General features: G+C 40.0%; 1 protein-coding gene across 2 annotated transcripts in view; it reads right to left on the bottom strand.

Moving 5' to 3' along the window:
- Positions 1–17,607, bottom strand: part of GRM3 (glutamate metabotropic receptor 3) — a 207,442-nt gene that overhangs the window by 21,928 nt on the left and 167,907 nt on the right. For both annotated transcript variants that reach the window (XM_010977994.3, XM_064487614.1), the window contains one exon: positions 1,483–2,549. In XM_010977994.3, the coding sequence (XP_010976296.1) occupies positions 1,483–2,549 (1,067 nt within the window). The remainder of the gene's footprint in view (positions 1–1,482; positions 2,550–17,607) is intronic.

The following is a 17,607-nucleotide window of genomic DNA, read 5'->3' on the forward strand; positions in this document are numbered from 1 at the left end:
AAGATGAAAGATAGAAATGAATGGGGGCATTAAAATGCATTGACTGTAGTTCTCCGTTTTAATCCCCACACTCTAAAGGTACAGACTCCCCTGTGGTGCATATAATCTGACCTTTGATTTTGCTGATGTAGTTTTCTCTTTTGACAGATTTTCACAGAATTTTATAGGCAGTCTTAGAAAGCCTGACTGTTACCCCACACTGAATATATATTTATTTTTCTTGCTCCTCCTTAAATGTAGTCCATTGGTTTCAGTCACATGGTTGTGAATAATTTAATAGACTGGACACATTAAGCTTTGCCAGTCTCTTACTTTAAATAGCTTCGTCTTGTTTTTGAGCTCAAAATTCAGAGTTTGGTAACGTAGGAATTGCTGAGGATAAACAGGAGATTTAAGGACTATTACATACTACAGAGGCACTTTATTGGTGTAACAAAGAAGCCGTAATGCCTCTGGAAAACCTTATGATGACTTAAGAAGTATAGAGAATAAAAACCAATTGGCTCAAGAGGAAGAAGATTCTTACACTCACTCAGTGGAAGATACTAACATCAAAATTATAAATGCAAGAGCAACCGGTGGATGGTTTCAACAATTTGAGAAATTATGATGGAATGATGAAGTGTATCTTTCAGAAAAGATGGTAATTATATTGAAGCCCAGAACCTGGAACTAAATATTACTGAAGACTATGTGAATATTGACTTAATTAGGCTACCTGGATATATAGACAGTAAAATTTTTAACTAATTTAAGGATTATTTATATTTACTATATGTCTACAGAAACTAAAGTTGTAGAAAAAGTATAACAAATAAACATTGTATTTTAATCTGTTTTAGAGAAATAATGATGCTTATTTGAAACTTGAGTGAAAGTGTTTAGACCTTTAAACTGGTTCTGGCTTAATGCTACAAGCCTGCTTTAATTTACAGATCAATCTGTGGTAGCCAGGTCCTCCTGTGTCTAATTTGAAGTATTCTCATTAGGTTCCTAGTGGTTTCAGTCTTAATCTCATGTCATTCACTTGCTAAATTTAATCAGAAGTCTTTAAAAATTTTACTCATTTATTTTTACATATATATATTTAATTGTAGTATAGTTAGTTTACAATGTTGTGTCAATTTCTAGTGTACAGCATAATGCTCCAGTCATACATGAGCATACATATTTTCATTTTCATATTTTTTAATTAGAAGTTTTAAGGGTGTCTGTGTGTGTGTATTATACTTTTCTTCCACTAGATTATAAATTGCTTGAATGACCATGCCATTTACAGTTACCTTCCCCTCTGTGCCTAGCACAGTGCTTTCCACAGAGTAGACACTAATTAAATGCTTTTAAAAACACATTGAATTAATTATCATATACAATATGGAAGTTCACAATGGCATTTATAATTTAGTGACATAATGGCTGAGATAAAATAAAAGGAGTCTTTTAAACTCTAGAAGGAAAAGAAGAAACCATTCAAAGACTTACTCTGTAGTCACTGGATGTCACATAAAATATAGGGAGGAAGGCCAACCAGATGATGCATGTGGTGTACATGGTAAAACCAATGAACTTGGCTTCGTTGAAGTTTTCTGGGCACTTCCGCGTTTTGAAGGCATACACAGTGCATAAGATCACCAGGATCACATCATAGGTAAGTGAGATCAACATGCTGGAATCTTTGACATTGCATTTTAAGATGACTGTTTCACGTTTCTCTGGAAGGGTGTACCGCCTGGTGCCCGGAGCCTCCAGGATGAGCCACACAGACACTACCACAATTTGCACCAGTATCAGACCCAGGCAGATGAAAACCTGAGAACTCGGGCTAATGAACTTTGGCCTCTGAGCGCCGTTCTTCACCCCATCAAAGATGCGGGCAATGCAGTTCGTCTTGGTCAGCAGGGCTGAGTAACAGACAGCGAAGGAGGTCCCCAGCCCCAGTCGGCGCAGTGCACAAATGACTGGTGACGGCTTGGAAATGAAGCAGAAGGTCATGCCATATGACAGGCCAACCCCAAACAGCAAGATGTAGCAAAGCTCCCGGCCTGATGCTTTGACCAAAGGTGTGTTGTTGTGCTTGATGAAAACAGTCACAACCATGCATGTACACATAAAACCCAGGCAGGCAATGGTGACCGGCCCAATGGCCCAGGCGTCTTCCCACTTGATGTAGTCCTCAGGAAGATCAAAGCAGCCAGACAGGTCTGCAGTGGGCCACTGCCCAAGGCCGCAGCCCATACAGGTAAACTCGTCAGCCAGGTATTCGTAGGGCTCGCAGGGGATGCAGATCCAGCAGCAGACATCCCCTGGTTGCATATTCTTCATTTCATTGGGTGCACAGGGGTCACTGCATTGGGAAGTGGGGACTGAGTTCCGGGACCAGTGGATAGAGTCGACGTCTAGTGATAAGGTTTCTGCCCAATGACCAACCTTCAAGTAGGAATACTTGCCACCCACGAACTGGAAATTGAACACGTTGTATTGTCCCATTCCATCTCCAAAAGTATCAAACTTGACAAGGCTATCTGCACCTCTATTTTGGATGAATGGAGCTGTGACATGTAAAGTAAAAGAAGAGAAAAAAAGAACACTGTTTAGGTGTCTTAGTGTGATCGGTCAATTACATTATATCATACACTTAGCAAAACTGAAATAGGAACCAGGGACTCCAAGGCTGAGATCATTTATCATTTACCATTGAATTTACATATTAAAAGCTACTGGAGTACTCAAGCATTCATAAATTCATTCACTTAGCATTCCTGAGTGCCTCCTGTGTGCCAAGTGCCAGCAATAATCACGAGTACAATAGAGTGTCTGCCTTCAAAGGAGCTGATTATGTAACAGAGGAACAGACAAACTTGCAGTCGTATTCTGTGTGGTATATAAATATTCGTTTCTTGAAAGATTCCACAATAGGAATTGGACAAAACTTCATCTCTCTTCCTTACTGCATATTTAGGGACAGAAATTAAATATTTTCATGAAAACATAAAATTAAAAGGATGAATTTTTCTCCTTCAGAATCAAGAAAAAAAAACTGCCTTTTAAATGAATGATATGCTTCTTTCAAACAGTTGATTCAGAGGGGGAAAAAACAGAAAACTTACCCCTAATCCTTCAACCATAGTATTTTCATGTTTGGGAGTATATTCATTCTGACTACATATATGCACGTGTCTATAATTAACACACTGCTGTCCACATAAACACTTACAACCTGAGTATTCTGAACTCACCAACAGTATATAGAAACTGGGTAATTATGCTGTAAAGTTTGTTCCTAACAGTACAGGATCCTACAGGATCAGCAGTGCTCAACCCTGTCCCTTTCTTAGAGCTTTCTGCAGTGCCTAAGAGCAGCAGATCTTGGAGTATCTCTGTTCCTCCCTTTCAGCTGCTGCTCATGTCTCTCTTGCCAACATCTGCCATTCTAATCACTCATTTTCATGCCATCTTCTCTGCTCTACTCTGTGCCTGCTATTTCACACTGCCTACCTATTTTTTTTCTTAAATGTAGAAAAATGTGACTGATGTCTCTGTGATGCACAAAGTCTGTTAGTCAGAGTAGGCTTGCCTGTATTTGTAAACAGACCCTAACTTGTTTAAGAGCTCAAACACAACGGAATTTTACTTCTCCCTCATGCACCAGGCTGAGGTCTTGGCTTGTGTGTATCTCTTCTCCACACAGTGATTCAGGGACCCAGATTCCTTCCATCTTGAAGCTATTCCAATTCCTAGGGCTTCCTTCTCATCAGTGTCCATTCAGTGGAAAGAGAAAGAGTGTGAAGCGTGTAGACCTGCTTTCTAAAAGTGTGAACCTGGAAGTGGCTTTTTTTTTTTTTTCCACATTTATCAATTAGAAATGAGTTACAGGGTCACACTCAACTTCAAGAGAAGCTGGGAAACATGGCTTAGCTGATGTGTTTCACTACAACTGTGGATGAGAAAGTGGAATTTCAAAGACACTGCAGTCTTTTACTCTGCAGTATTTTCTGTTTTTCGTGCCTCCTCCCTGAGCTCTCCCTGAGTTCCACCTTCTCTGGGGCTCATGTTGTTCCAGCCAGTGGGAAACATCTTACTCTTCTTCATCTAGTTATTTTATGGAGGAAACAAGTCCTTCAACGAGTTGCTTGAGTCCTTGGTGAAAGAAAACCCACATTTTACCAGATATTTGGTATATTACCTCTTCTCTACGTAGGGCACATAGGTGCTGGTAGAGCATCGGGGATGAGTATTTATAGTAACATGTCATACCACATACAAAGTCTGTTAGCAAATGCAGTTCAACTTTATCCCTCACTTACTATGATTTATCTTCTTTTAGTGATCTTGTGATCTCACCTGCATTTGACTTTCCTAAACTTCACCTAGTTTTCTGCCACATCCCCCCTAAACCCATCACATGTGTCTGTGTGTGTCTGTACTGGATTGGCTTCAAGTTCATAGTGAGACAGGATGAAGTAGCAGATGAGTGCATCATTTTGGATTTAGATGGACTACATGTGATTCTCATGTCTGTCTTTCAATAGTTGTATATCCTTAGGCAAATCAACCTTTCTAACTCTGGCCCTAACCAGCAAATTTTAGTATGAATACAAATTAAAAGTGAAAAATGCTAAATAAATTGATCATTTTCTACTGGTTTATAACATTTGCTGGATATTTAATTACATGATATTTGTTATGTTATTTATTGTTTCTCTTGATCTCTTTCCACAGCAGTATGATCTTTTTGCAACTATTACAGCTTTAGATTATGCTTAAATATCTGTTAGGACAAATGAACACAGGAGTTGAAACATCATTACTATATTTTCAGAAGTAGGAATCCGTATCAGAATTCTTATGTTACATAAAACTGTATTTAGTCTATGCAAAGGAATGGGATAGGGAAGAGCACAAAAATGGATACCAATTTGTTATATTGTTTCTTGTCTGGATGGAGTGTTTTTCATGGATGATTGTTTTATTGTTGTGCTTCATAACTTGCATTGAATTAAGTATATTCTTTCTATCATTCAGTATTTCATAACAAAAATATTTAAAAATTAAAATTTAAGGATTTACTATTCCAAACACAAATAAAATGTATTAATTAACCTGTCTTTCTAGAGGGCTAATGCTGCAAGGTTTATTTCTCCTGCCTATCACATTTGGGGACTGGGATTGTAGTAATGATCAAATGCTTCTATTGATAATTGTGAATTACTAAGAGATATGCTAAGACATATTGGAAAAAATAGTTTATATATACAAATTATAATCAGAAAGAAAAAACTTTATTTAAATAGCATCAAGAACGATAAAGAAAACTCAAAATACATATAACAAAATAGGTGAAAGACCTATATGAAAGGCACAAAAGAATTCTAGAATAAATGAAAAGGCACACCATATTCTTGGATAGTATTTGATTCTGTCTTAGTTGATTTTTAATAGTAATAATGATGATGATGATAATATATAAATAATAAATTTCAAAAAAAAATGCCAACTTTTTGAAAAACTAAACAAGTTGATCCCAAAGTTGATATGGAAAAATTATTCATTAAAAATAGCCAGGAAAAAAAAAAAAGCAATGAGGGAACACTAGCACTACCAGATATTATTATATATTATAGTGCCTCAGTCATTAAAACAATGTGATGCTGACTCTTGAGTACGTGGAAAAAACCAGTGGAGTTGTATGTGATATCCATAAATAGACTCAACACATGCAGTTTTGGAATACTATACAGCTACGAAAAAGATGAAGTGTTCTATGTTGCACACATTTTGGAGCTATAAAAAAATCCAGAGGTCATATTGTTAATGTAAAACAAAGTGTAATACAGTACACTTAACATTTAATATGCTATCTTTTATGTAAATGAGGAAAACAGAAGAATCCATTCTTTTTTCTCTTATGTACATAAAGGAACTCTGGAAGGATGTCCAAGGACAGTGGTTACCAATGGCAAGAGAGAGGAAGTGAGCAGATGCATGGTAAAGATGGGAGGGAAATTTTTACTAAATTCTTTTATATATTTTTTGCATGCTGAAGCATGTGATTGTATTACCTATTCAAAATACAATAATATAAAAGGAAATTGTAAATTGACAGTCAAGTGTCACCAGACATTTGAGTAAAGTTCCAATCTGAAAGAGAAAGATGAAAACAGCCAGAAAAAGGAAGTTGGAGTGAAAACGGACAATACAGAGAGAGCCAAAGACAAAAGCTTTAAGAACTATGAAGAGCCCAGAGAGATAAGAAAAGACGCTGGGTCTGTGAGATAGGTATGGTCTATCCTTAAAAAGAAACATTCAGAGAACAAGAATGAAGTTTGAAAATGAAAGCAGAAACAGAAATTCAATATAAGAATTGAAAATTAAATTTAAGAAAACTCTAAAAGTTTGACAAAAATGCTGAGAAGGAAGGTAGAAAATAAAATAAAAAATTTTTAGAATATTCTGTGGAATTTCACCATTCAATCAACAGACATTTTAGAAAGGGCGAAAGAGAAAACAAGTATAAGACATTGTCAAAAGAGTCAAGGTGGATAATGGAACGGACTTGGCCTGGGAAAGGGTGACAAGAGACTATTGCTCTTTCTTATAAGTTTGTCAAATTCACATAAAAATTGTGTTCATGTGTTATTTGGATAAAAATAAAGGAATTATAAAGTTAGAAAAAAGTGTAAGGAATAACAGAGCCAGGTCTAGCAGAACAGCTTGCAAAGTAAATAAATTATGAAAATGCTACTGCTGCAAGTATTATAACAAGTGCTTGATACGTGGGTGGTGAACAAACAAACAGTCCTTTGGTGGAATTATGTTTTTTAATATAAATTTGCCTTTTACCAAGTTTGTCTTGTTAAATATGTAACAAAGTATGGTCTAATGTCTAATTCATTTGAATCCAGAAAACATGTTAAAGGACTTCAAATGAATCCATTACAAATTTTAAACAAAAATCCATTGTCAGCAAAAGTGTCCAGATCTGTAGTTTGGAATAAAAGGCGGCTGTGTCTGTTCTAAAGAAAAAAGAGCAAAAGGAGAACCTAGAAGAAAAAGGTAGACCTCGTGTGTCAAATATTCCATAAGGGAGAATAGTCCTGCACCTGAATGGTTAATCCACACACGACTGACCTGGGTAGTGAGGAGGCAGGTAGGAAAACCAAGCTACTTCTTAGGTGCTGCTGGAGTGACTTCAAGTGACAGAGTAGCTTGAAGCCCTAGGGTATTGATCCTGTCACCTTCCTGATGCACTTAGAGTTGCCTCTGAGCCAAATGACTCACCTGGGAAAGAGTTCAAGTGCAATGAACCAGAACCTTGGTTCTCTGGAGATGAGTTGAACAGTTCTTCAGAGTGAGGAAACCCTGGGGAGTTTCCTGTTTCTTGACTTGGATCTCACCAAGGAAGCAAGCGTCATTCAAAATGGAAAAATAAATGATTTCACCTTTGTTGTTGTTGTTGTTGTTGTTGTTGTTGTTGTTGTAAAAGCATGAAAAAACCCAAACTAAAGGGAGGAAAAGAAATAGAAAGGTGGTGGAGCTTTTTAGTTTTTTTTTTTTCTTTCCCCCACAAAGACTTGAAATCTTCTCCAAAATCTCCTTCACTGCTCTAGTGCCTCAAAATCAGGTCCCCATTTTTCAGAAGAAGCCTGATCTTTCCAAGTCAGGAGAATGACTTCTCTGTTTAGCTCATGATCCAATGTGTTCTGACCCCAGTTTTCAAATGGATTTATTTGAGAAGTTTAGCAACTAGGTGACCAGCCTTCCTAGGGCCCATTTGACAGAGATGAGGCAGATCTATAAAAGCCTTACAAATATCATAGGTCAATGGCAGGAGAAAATTAAATGAGTTCTCTATTTTTTCCTCTCAAACAGAAGTCCAATTAAGGTAAGACAATAATGTAGCTCTTTACAGGCTCTCAGTAATGGGAATATAACTGCCACTGCTGGGTTCACATCCATAAATACTAATGAAGATTGCAAAAGCACCAGCAGCAACATGGCTCCAATTTTACAACCAGACCCTTCCTGAAGTTTCTGTGAACTAATCTGACGGATTGGAACAAAGGCACAGCTGAGAAGACAGAAAATGGTATTTCCTTTGAAAGACCTTGTTAGAGGGCAGGAGGTGAAGAAATCAAGATCCTTGGGCTAGAGCCAAGAGAATCGCGTACAACCATCCTGCAGCAGGAAGACAGGAGAGAATCCAAGTGATTCCTTGGCTCTCTAATGAATTTGCCTACCAATGAGGAACATAACTGCTGAAGCATTTCCGTGGTTATTTATCAACAGAGCGTAGCTGCTGGGCCCAGCACCGCTGGATGTGTGGGCTCTGTCTCAGGGAGCACCTAGGTGCGCGGTGAAGAGGAGTGTTCGAGAAAAGCTTTTGACAGAGCATAGCTTTCTTGGAGTGCTGAGACTTTTGAAAAGACCTCTCTTCAGGTCTGAGAAGTTAGCATGGCTAACACTTCTAATGCTTCATTACATATTTTACTGGTTTTCCTACCTACATTCTATGTATTATGGCTGAAATTTTCAGCCCACGAGGCCATGCAGAAAGGAACAATCCACTCTTAAAATGAAGATTGTGGAGGCAAGGTATAGAACAAACAGCAGGGAATGAAAATTAGTGAGATTACAGTCATCGTCAACCCCAGTTAAGGGGTCAGGCTCAGGACCTGCTTTTGCTTATTTTACTGATTTTAGCTGTAAGGCGCCCAGTGGCCACTGAATCTTTGGTTAGGGACCCTCTTCAACGAGAGCTAATGTAACTACCACATATTTTTCTCCCCACTCTTCCCCACGTCCTAATTCTGTTACATCATCTAAACAATGACTGTTTAGATTCTTTAAAACTTTTCATTACAGAAAAAGAGTAAGAATAAGTGAATAATCACCGAGTGACAACCCATGTAATGTTAGGGATGTTAAGAATGGAATATTACCCCCTTATTCCTGTCCCCACCTGCCATTCCTTCTTCCCAAAGGTACCACCATCATGCGTTTTAGTGTCATGAACAAGTGCTTCCTAGTATTAACTTTCTATTGATGTAGTAACGATAAAGTATGTATTATTTTGTTTATAACATCTGCTCAGAATTAAGTTTGGTGAGATTCATTCACGTAATGATAAGAAGCTATAGTTGGTTCATTTTATAATGTTCTGCCACTTATTTAGCTGTGCTTCTGTTGATGGACATTCTCTTTTTTCCTTCCTTTTTTAAGTGTTTAGCTTATATGAGTAAGGCTGTGTCTTTAGCTGGGTTATCCTAGAAGCAAACTCCAAGATGAGATTTGGGTTCAAGTAGTTGATTTGGGGGTTCATAGGGGAATGGAGAAGTAAGTATAGACAGGACTGAGTCCACTACAGAGAACCTGGATGAGCGCCAGTGGGCCTCGTTCCCACTGGCGTCCTTTGGGAGAGAGCAGGGAATGTGACCTGGGACATAATCCCACAGCTACTCACCATCTTGGATGGGATGACTCGACTCTCGTTTGTCATTGGTTGATGGCTGTTCCAGGGATAGTAACTTCAGGAATTGCACCCTGCTTTTGGGACAGCCAGAGATGGCCCTGCAGCCAGAAAAAGCTCCCTGGCTGAGAGTCACAGATGTTTACATTAGGAAGCCATTGACATGTATGAGAGCAGTGAGTGCTAAGGGGATTTGGGGGAGGCACTGAGAGCATCTCCTGCATGATGCTATGACCATTCCAATACATGTGTGTGTTTCTGGTGTGTGTGTGTGTGTGTGTGTACAAGCGTATGCAGGTATGTACATGTATACTGTAGTGAAACTGCCATGGACATGAGTTCCTGTTACTTCTCTTCCTTATTGTTGTTGTAGCAGTTCCAGCAGAGATGTAGTGATACCTCAGACATTGTGTCATTAGGCTACCAGCTCTTCCTCTGTGCTGATGCAGTGTTCTGTACATTAAACCTTAAGGAAATTGAGTATAGCATCTTGGAAAAGTATCCACTGTGTGTCCGTCTCTTCACTAGATTCTAAACCTCTCTAGGCTAAGAACGATGTCTCATTTATCTTTGCACCCTCATCGTCTAAGGCAGGGCTGGGCACATAGTAGGCATTCACTCACTGTTTCCTAAGCTGATCGTTAGACTCATTAGACTGAAAAGCATCATCTCAGGAACTTAAAACCCATGCCAACGATTGAGCCATACCAGAAACCAATCAAGTATCAATCTTAGGAAATGGCTCTTTGCACTTGTATTTTGAGAGTTTACTGTGACATTATGCAGCCAAGGTTACAGGCCACTGGTCTAGGCCAGTGGTTCTCAGCCATGGGTGGTTTTGCCCCCCAAGAAAATATCTGCATTGTGGATGCAACTGTCTGGAGACAGTTTGGTTGTTACGACTCAGGGCGGGATCCTGCTGGCATCTAGTGGGCAGAGGCCTGGGGTGTAGCTAACCAGAGCACAACACACAGAACACACCCTCACAACAAACAGCCACCCAGCCCAGAATGTCAGTAGTGCCAAAACTGAGAAACCCTGGTCTGAGGTAATACATGTTTGGATTCTTGGAAATATTTGGATAATCTCACACCTCTTTGTAAATGGAAAACACCAATGTCAGATACATTCTTTGTTGCTATAATATCCAGGTTACGATTACCTAGTCTCTTTTCCTTCCTACAGTCATTTCCAGCTGACAAAGTCCTTTTAGTATTCTCCTTCAAAGTCCTCTGCCTTTCACATCCGTCAACAGCTTTACTGAACCCTGTCCCCACCTCACTCTCATCTCTAGTACAGACCCTGTGTCACGCAGATCTCTGTGATTTTCCTTTTATCCTTTTTGAAAACCAGTCAAGTCAGCTGGGTGTCTCCTTGCTGTCAATCACTGTGTAGGAAAGTAGCGATCTGCTGTGTGTCGCAGGGGCAGGTGTCGTGTACCCTTTTAGAGCAGGCTCACAGCCAGAAGAGTCGTTATCGGGGAGCGGGCAGTGGGGTCTTTGTGGGAGCTTTCTCCTATTGAATGCCGTGCCTCCAGCACAAATCTAAGCACCCAAGAACACTGTGACTTTGCAACCCTCACCAAAGGTTTTCAATTTTGTGCAAAAAATTTGTGAATTCTAGGACAAATTTAACCTGGCCTTATGTTTGAAAATGTGACTATGTCAAACATTACAGCATAGATTTAAAAAAAATGCTTTCCCCAACACAATGTTAGATCGAAGTATGTGGCCAGGACTTTTTTTTAAAAAGAAGGCATCCGTTTCCCATTGTCTTGCCCTTAAATCACTTCGCCCGCTGTGCTCCACTTCTAAATGCTGTAGGAGAGTGAAACATGATAGGGACAGAAGGCGAAAACGGCTGGGAAAATCCCTTTCAGAGAGGTGACGGAAGCCCACAGTGCCAACTATTAAAACCTCATTTGACAGCTAGTAGCGGAGCTAATATTCTGAAGAACATGATCACGGTAGCAAGGATACTTGATCAAATGAGCTTTCTGTTTTTAAGCAAACAATGTACTACTGTATTTAAAAAGCCAAACAGCAGAAATTTTATTCAGCCTCAGAGGATGAACTTCCAAAGATAAGCACAGTGGCTGAGCACACGGAAACTGCAGTTTCTATGGGAGAAGCAAATTAATTTCTATTCTCTCGCCTTACGCACGCCTGAACATGCATCTGACTCTCTGTGAGGTTTTCCTACCGGGAAAAGAAATGACTTCTCCTCCCAACATGCAGGTCTATTGTTACATTGTCATGTTTTTCCTGAACCACTGTAGCATAGCCTGGTCTTGTCCTTACCGAGACTGGCTGCATCCCTGAACAAGTGACCTTGTCAGGGCATCCAACACGTCCACACACTTTTAAAAGGTTCCAGACCCACATCTCCCTGAAAGGGTTTCTGTTCTGCTGGAAATAATTAAGGTGACAAAATTGAAAGTAATTGCTTTACATCTTTCACCTCAATTTGTGCCATAATTTCTATTTTGAATTATTCTAAAAATAAGGGTGCAAAGGGTATCATAAATCTGGCTATTTTGTTCCTTCTTAGAAAATATTCCTAGAAATTAATCAACCCCAGAAACCATTTTAGCTCAGATGAGTCTTCTAACTGTTCCTCCAATTGAGTTAAATTAATAAAGTAGATCAAATTAACTTGATGCTAGAACCCTAACATATCCCTTAGGTGTACTAATTATATGTATTATATATAATTATATATCAATATGTTACATAATTAGATAATGTATACTTATATAGAACCTATAGCATATATTATATAACAATACACTTATATATAATATATAATTGTTATGGGGGATATGTTAGGATTCTATCACCAAGTTAATTTTATCTATTATTAAGTCATACATATAATTTTCCTGCATAAATTCCCACATTTCCCAGATGCCATTTTTATTGAAAAACCAGGGGTGGGGCATTGTTAACATCCAGGACTTTACCCCAAGTCATCCTTGAAATCAGAGGAGAAAATGACAGCATTTGCATATCAGCATCCAAACAGGTGTGTAATTCTGAAGGAGACATGACTATCCTGGGGGCGCTTCCACTTCCTTTTTCTTTTCCTCTTTTTTTTCCTCAGCAAACTTTCTTGTTCCCAATGTAACCAAGCAGGACCCTCTGGGGCCTTCCTAGGACAGACCCCTCCCCCATATCCTCTGCTGTAGCTCTTCTCTGAAGTACCCAGATAATACTATCTCATGCATATTTCCTAAGTTTTTCATATGGTGAAAACCAACTCCAAATGCTAGAAATTAACTACTTGATGATTGTGAGCACGTGGCTCTCAGACCTTCTGGCGCTAGGGGTTGAGAATGTTGGCTTCTCCCTTACCTCAACATCAATCAGAGACATGCACGAGGTGATCACGTACCCTTCGACCCACCCCTCCTTCACCTGGCCTTTAAATATGCTTTGCTGAAACCCTCTGGGGAGTTCAGTGCTTTTTGGATACAAGTCCTCCCTGCCTGCTCCCCAACCCCTTCTCCTTGCTTGGCCCTGCAATAAACCTTTCTTTGCTCCAAACTCCAGCATTTCGGTTGGTTTGGACTCTGCATTGGGCACTCCAACTTGCATTCAGTAACACCAATACCCAAGTTTCCCATGTGGCCCCAAGCAAAACCAATTCCCATCCAAGTACTAGGTTCTGTTTAGGTTACCCCTTTCAGGGATGTTCATATTGAAAGAGACCATCGAGGACAGTGTGAAAGGCCATCACAGATACATTATTGATGATGGGGCAGAAGATTTGTCCAGCTTTCCTAAAATAGTATCCTTTGGGGGCAAAGGAGTACTTTGGTTCCCAGAACATGTTTTAGCCTCAGCCCTAAGGAAAGGGCATTTTTGCTGCTTAGTTTCCATCCTTTCCCATCTTATTTTTCTCCTTTACAAAAGAGAATCTGCAGATATTCCTCTACCTCCTGTGGCCGACTGATGGAGGTACCAAATTCTCAGGGCCATCCTCAGTCATCTTCATGCCCACATTTGCACATCCAGCCTCCAGGCGCTACAGACACGGTGGCATCTGCCTAGCAGCTGACCCTCCTCCGGGCTCTCTGTTCCACCTGCATCAGGTGAGGAAGGAAGTCCCAGCATTCACTACTGAGACCAATGGATGCTTGGATAAGAAGGCTTGGAATCTGCTCTAAAGATCCAGCCACTTAAAGAGGGACTGTGGGAAACCAAAGCCTTTTGAAAAAATTCTGACCTTTGCCTAGTAGTCTTGCCGAGTTTATGGGCAAGTCTAGTCTTGCCGAATATCCGAGCAGTGTTGTAGGGGCAGGAGGGTGGGACGGAACTCAAGCACTTCCTCATTTATTAACAAAAATTGGAATTTGTTTTCTCTTGGCTGTGGATCCTTATGTGTTAGCACCCCAGAGGAGAAAAAGAGAAAGCAGGATTTGGCACTGTTAATGACCTATTTTCCCTGTTAGTTCTAGCTTATTTCAGAGCTTAAAGAAAGAGCAATAAAGAGAGGGGAATGAATCTCAATCATTGGCCAAGTGGTTTCATGGCAGGTTTCAAATACCAAATGTTTGTTTTCTTTCAAGTTGGAGTTACAGGGCACATGCACCAGTACTGAGGGAAAAAAGACAGGGAAAAATTATAGAGGAAGCTGAGAGCATGGGAAGGGGGATAGTGAATACTGGCTGACCCATTTGTCCCTGAAGCTGGACACTGACTGCTGCTTGTACCCTCACTCTGGTTCTCATCACATGTATGGCAGGAGCAGCACCTCAAGTGACGTCTAGCACACAGGGAGAGCTGTGTAATAGGAAACCATTCTTATTACCGTGGACTACTGTCATAGCCTCCTAGATGAGTTTCTGTGTCTAGTCCTTCCCTTTTTTTCTCCTGCTATGCCTTGCAGGCATCACAACCGCCAGTATCCCATCCCTCCATTGCATGAAGGCTTAACTGGCTTTCCTGTTGTATCCAGAAACATTGAAATTTTTTTTTTGTTCTTTTTAGGGTAAAAATAAATGTTCTAAGAACAGAAAAGTTCTGTGATCAAATAACAAGCTGGATGAACCCAACTGAACGGGTTTCATTACTGGATGCAGAGGTTAATTCTTAGAGCATCGAATTCTTGAGTCTGTTTTGAGAATCATCCAGGAACTGATAGGGTATATAGCCTTTCCCCAAGTTTTGGACTACCAAACTTTATTGTAATTTATTTCCTTTATTGAAGGATACCTAACATCTTATGTATTGGTGTACCTTGGAACTACACCTGATCGAAAAAATTACCCCAGTGAATTCCACAGTGCAAATCTGGTCCACTCATCATTTGTATCTTTCACTTTATCCCTTCACAAGCCCAAGAAAACTTAACAGCCCCCTTCCTCTTTGCCATTACGCAGCCTGCACTTTCCCACCTGTGCAACTTAATTCATCCCCTGCCCTGTACTTCACACGCCCTTTCTTGTAAATGCTTGTAATATTGCTCGCATCCTTCAAGGCCAGCACAGATACTGTATCAGCGGCCCTTTGCTAGATCTCAGCTGAAAGTGTAATTCCCCTCTGAGTCCTTGTATAATGTTCCTTTGCTTTGGCATTTATCATCTTTCTCTCCCATTGTAATTTTTTTTCCTGTATCTCTCTTCCATTATGATCTTATCACTATGTTGTGAGCTCCTTCACGGCAGAAACCAAACTTCATTATCGTTCAAACAGAAATGGTAACCTGGGATCTCTAGGCTAAAATCAGCCTGAGAAATAAGTTGTTTTTTGTCCTTTCCTGTTTTTTCAAAACACCTGAATTAGTATCCCTTACTAAAACATTGAGAGCAAAATTTAGATTTTTTTTTTTTTCATCTCCTGAAACAGAAAGACTGGGTGACCCTGGGCGTTTGTTGAGAAACAGCCATGGTCGGAGGGAGTTCCAACTTGCCCGCTTCCTCCTGAAGCTGGCCAGCCCTCTGGGTGATGTCTCTGAACTTCCACTCCTCAAACTATGCCTAATCCAGAAGAGGTTCTTGAAAAACAGTTGTTTTAAGCCAGGTGTAATTACCTTACAAATATCAAGGGAGAGGGAAGAAAGTCCTCCTAGTCAGTAAGAAAATTTTAGATTTTTAAACTTGCTTTTTTTCCCCCCAAATGAGGAGAGAGGGAGTAAATGAGGAAGTGTTTGGTGGAGAATATAAGTCAACAAATATGCGTGACCGTAAATGAACTCCCTCCTGAGGACCCAGAGCCCACGTATACACCTCTAGCAGACGATGATTCACCCTCAAGAAGCTGTTTATTTGCTCTGGGTTCCCTGTCTAGACTGAGAGCCCCATGGGGGTTAGGGTGGTCATGTGTCACCTTTCCCTAGAGTCTGACGGCCTGCCTGCTTGGGATCTTCGCTTCATCACTTACTGGTTACTTCACTACCTTGTGTTTCAGGAACCCCTAGGATTCCTGGGAGCATCAAATTGTGCTAAGCACAGTGTCTAGCATATAGAAAGTGCTCTGTAACTCTCGGCTTGGTTATTAGTGTCTGCCCTCTGGTAGGGAGTCCATAAATGTTTGTTAAATGGACGAGTGGACGACTGAATGAGTGAGTGAATCAGTGCCCACCATTGTATAGCCACTGTGTTGTCAGCCAGCTGCTTCTCTGAGCCTTGGTTAAATGGCTTAGGTCTGTTCAAATGATTACTCTAGGAACCACAGCTAATCCAAAACTCATAGTTCTTTAGATTGCAGACTTCACTGACCTAAATTAGACTAAAGCCACCAAAGTGTTTATAACATAATCTATTTCTTTCTAGTTAAAAAAAAAAAAAAGACTGCTCTTTATTCAGCCTATTACCATGGAGTGGATTATCTCTAATATTGTCCTCTTTTCCAACTTTGCAAACTGCTTATGACTTAACTGAATCCTGCCTCATCTGAAACCTCGCCTGACTGCCTCTGGTAGAACTGGGTGGCAGTGCACACATAAAAAGCTAGATGCAGGGAAGAATGTTGGATCTCTTCTGCAGGACATAATTTTGGCTATGGAAACGACAAGGAAAGAACCCATGACTTTGTCCCTCTGTGCAACTTTCTGCCGAAAGGCAAGGCCTTGGAGGATGTTGAAGGAGATGGATCCTGGAAGGCTGGAAACATTTGCTTTGGAGACTTAGTTTGGGTTCTGCTTTCCTATCTCTGTTCTCTTCTTTTAGAGTACCTGTAACATTTTTGCTAGCAGGGATTCTGTCTTACTAATTGTTACAACTTTAGTACCTTGCACTTAAAATTTTTGAGCTGGAGGAATGGATAAAGGAACCAGAGGAGAAAAGAATGAATAATATGAGGCAGAGGACCTCCCCAAACATAATAGAAATGAATGAATAATAGAAAGCAGAGGACCTCCCCAAACATCAGATGATAAATTGATAAAATTCTTATAAACATATGTGGTAACAGTATATTATTACCTGGTGCTATAAATATGGTCGTAACACCCTGAAGAAACCTGGTATATTTAGAGTTAATACTTTAAAACTTTCATCTGAAAACTGAAAAATGTTTGGAAGTGAAGTAGATTATCTGCTTGAATAAGGAGCTTAATACATCCTACCTAATGAATTTATCTGAAAAAACCCAATTAAAGTTATTCATTTCTGTTATCTATTTTAACATAGTGACTTAGAGACAAGGCAACACCTCACCTATCCATGTGAGCACCAGAGTTGAGATCCTGATGGAAGTCAAAATGTGCTCTGTGCCCACCCTAAGTGCAGATCTGATCCATTCCAAACAGGACGAGCCACATGCATTGCCATTTGTAGCCAAAATCACTGGATGTTTGAATTCTGACTACGCAGTTTTCTTCTCCACAACATTTATATCCTTTCCACGTGTTATGAGCCAGAAACCTTCTGCACATCAAAACGTGCTCTCAGAAAAGGGTGTGATTATTAGTTATGGAGACTGGAGTATAAATTTAAACTGCAGATGAGAGTTTGCTCATAGATTCCTTTTGTAACAGTCGGCAATCATATTGTAGAAAATGAAGGCTTTGTTCTAATGAATGGGACTGAACATGGTCATCTGGGAACAGATAGGTTTTGGAAGTGTGGGAAGAATACATTCAGGGGCAGCAGGGAACCTTGCTCAGCTCCAGGTTGACCTAGGATTTGGCTGATCCCA

The sequence above is a fragment of the Camelus dromedarius genome, chromosome 7, assembly GCF_036321535.1.
Source record: "Camelus dromedarius isolate mCamDro1 chromosome 7, mCamDro1.pat, whole genome shotgun sequence".
NCBI classification, from domain to species: domain Eukaryota; kingdom Metazoa; phylum Chordata; class Mammalia; order Artiodactyla; family Camelidae; genus Camelus; species Camelus dromedarius.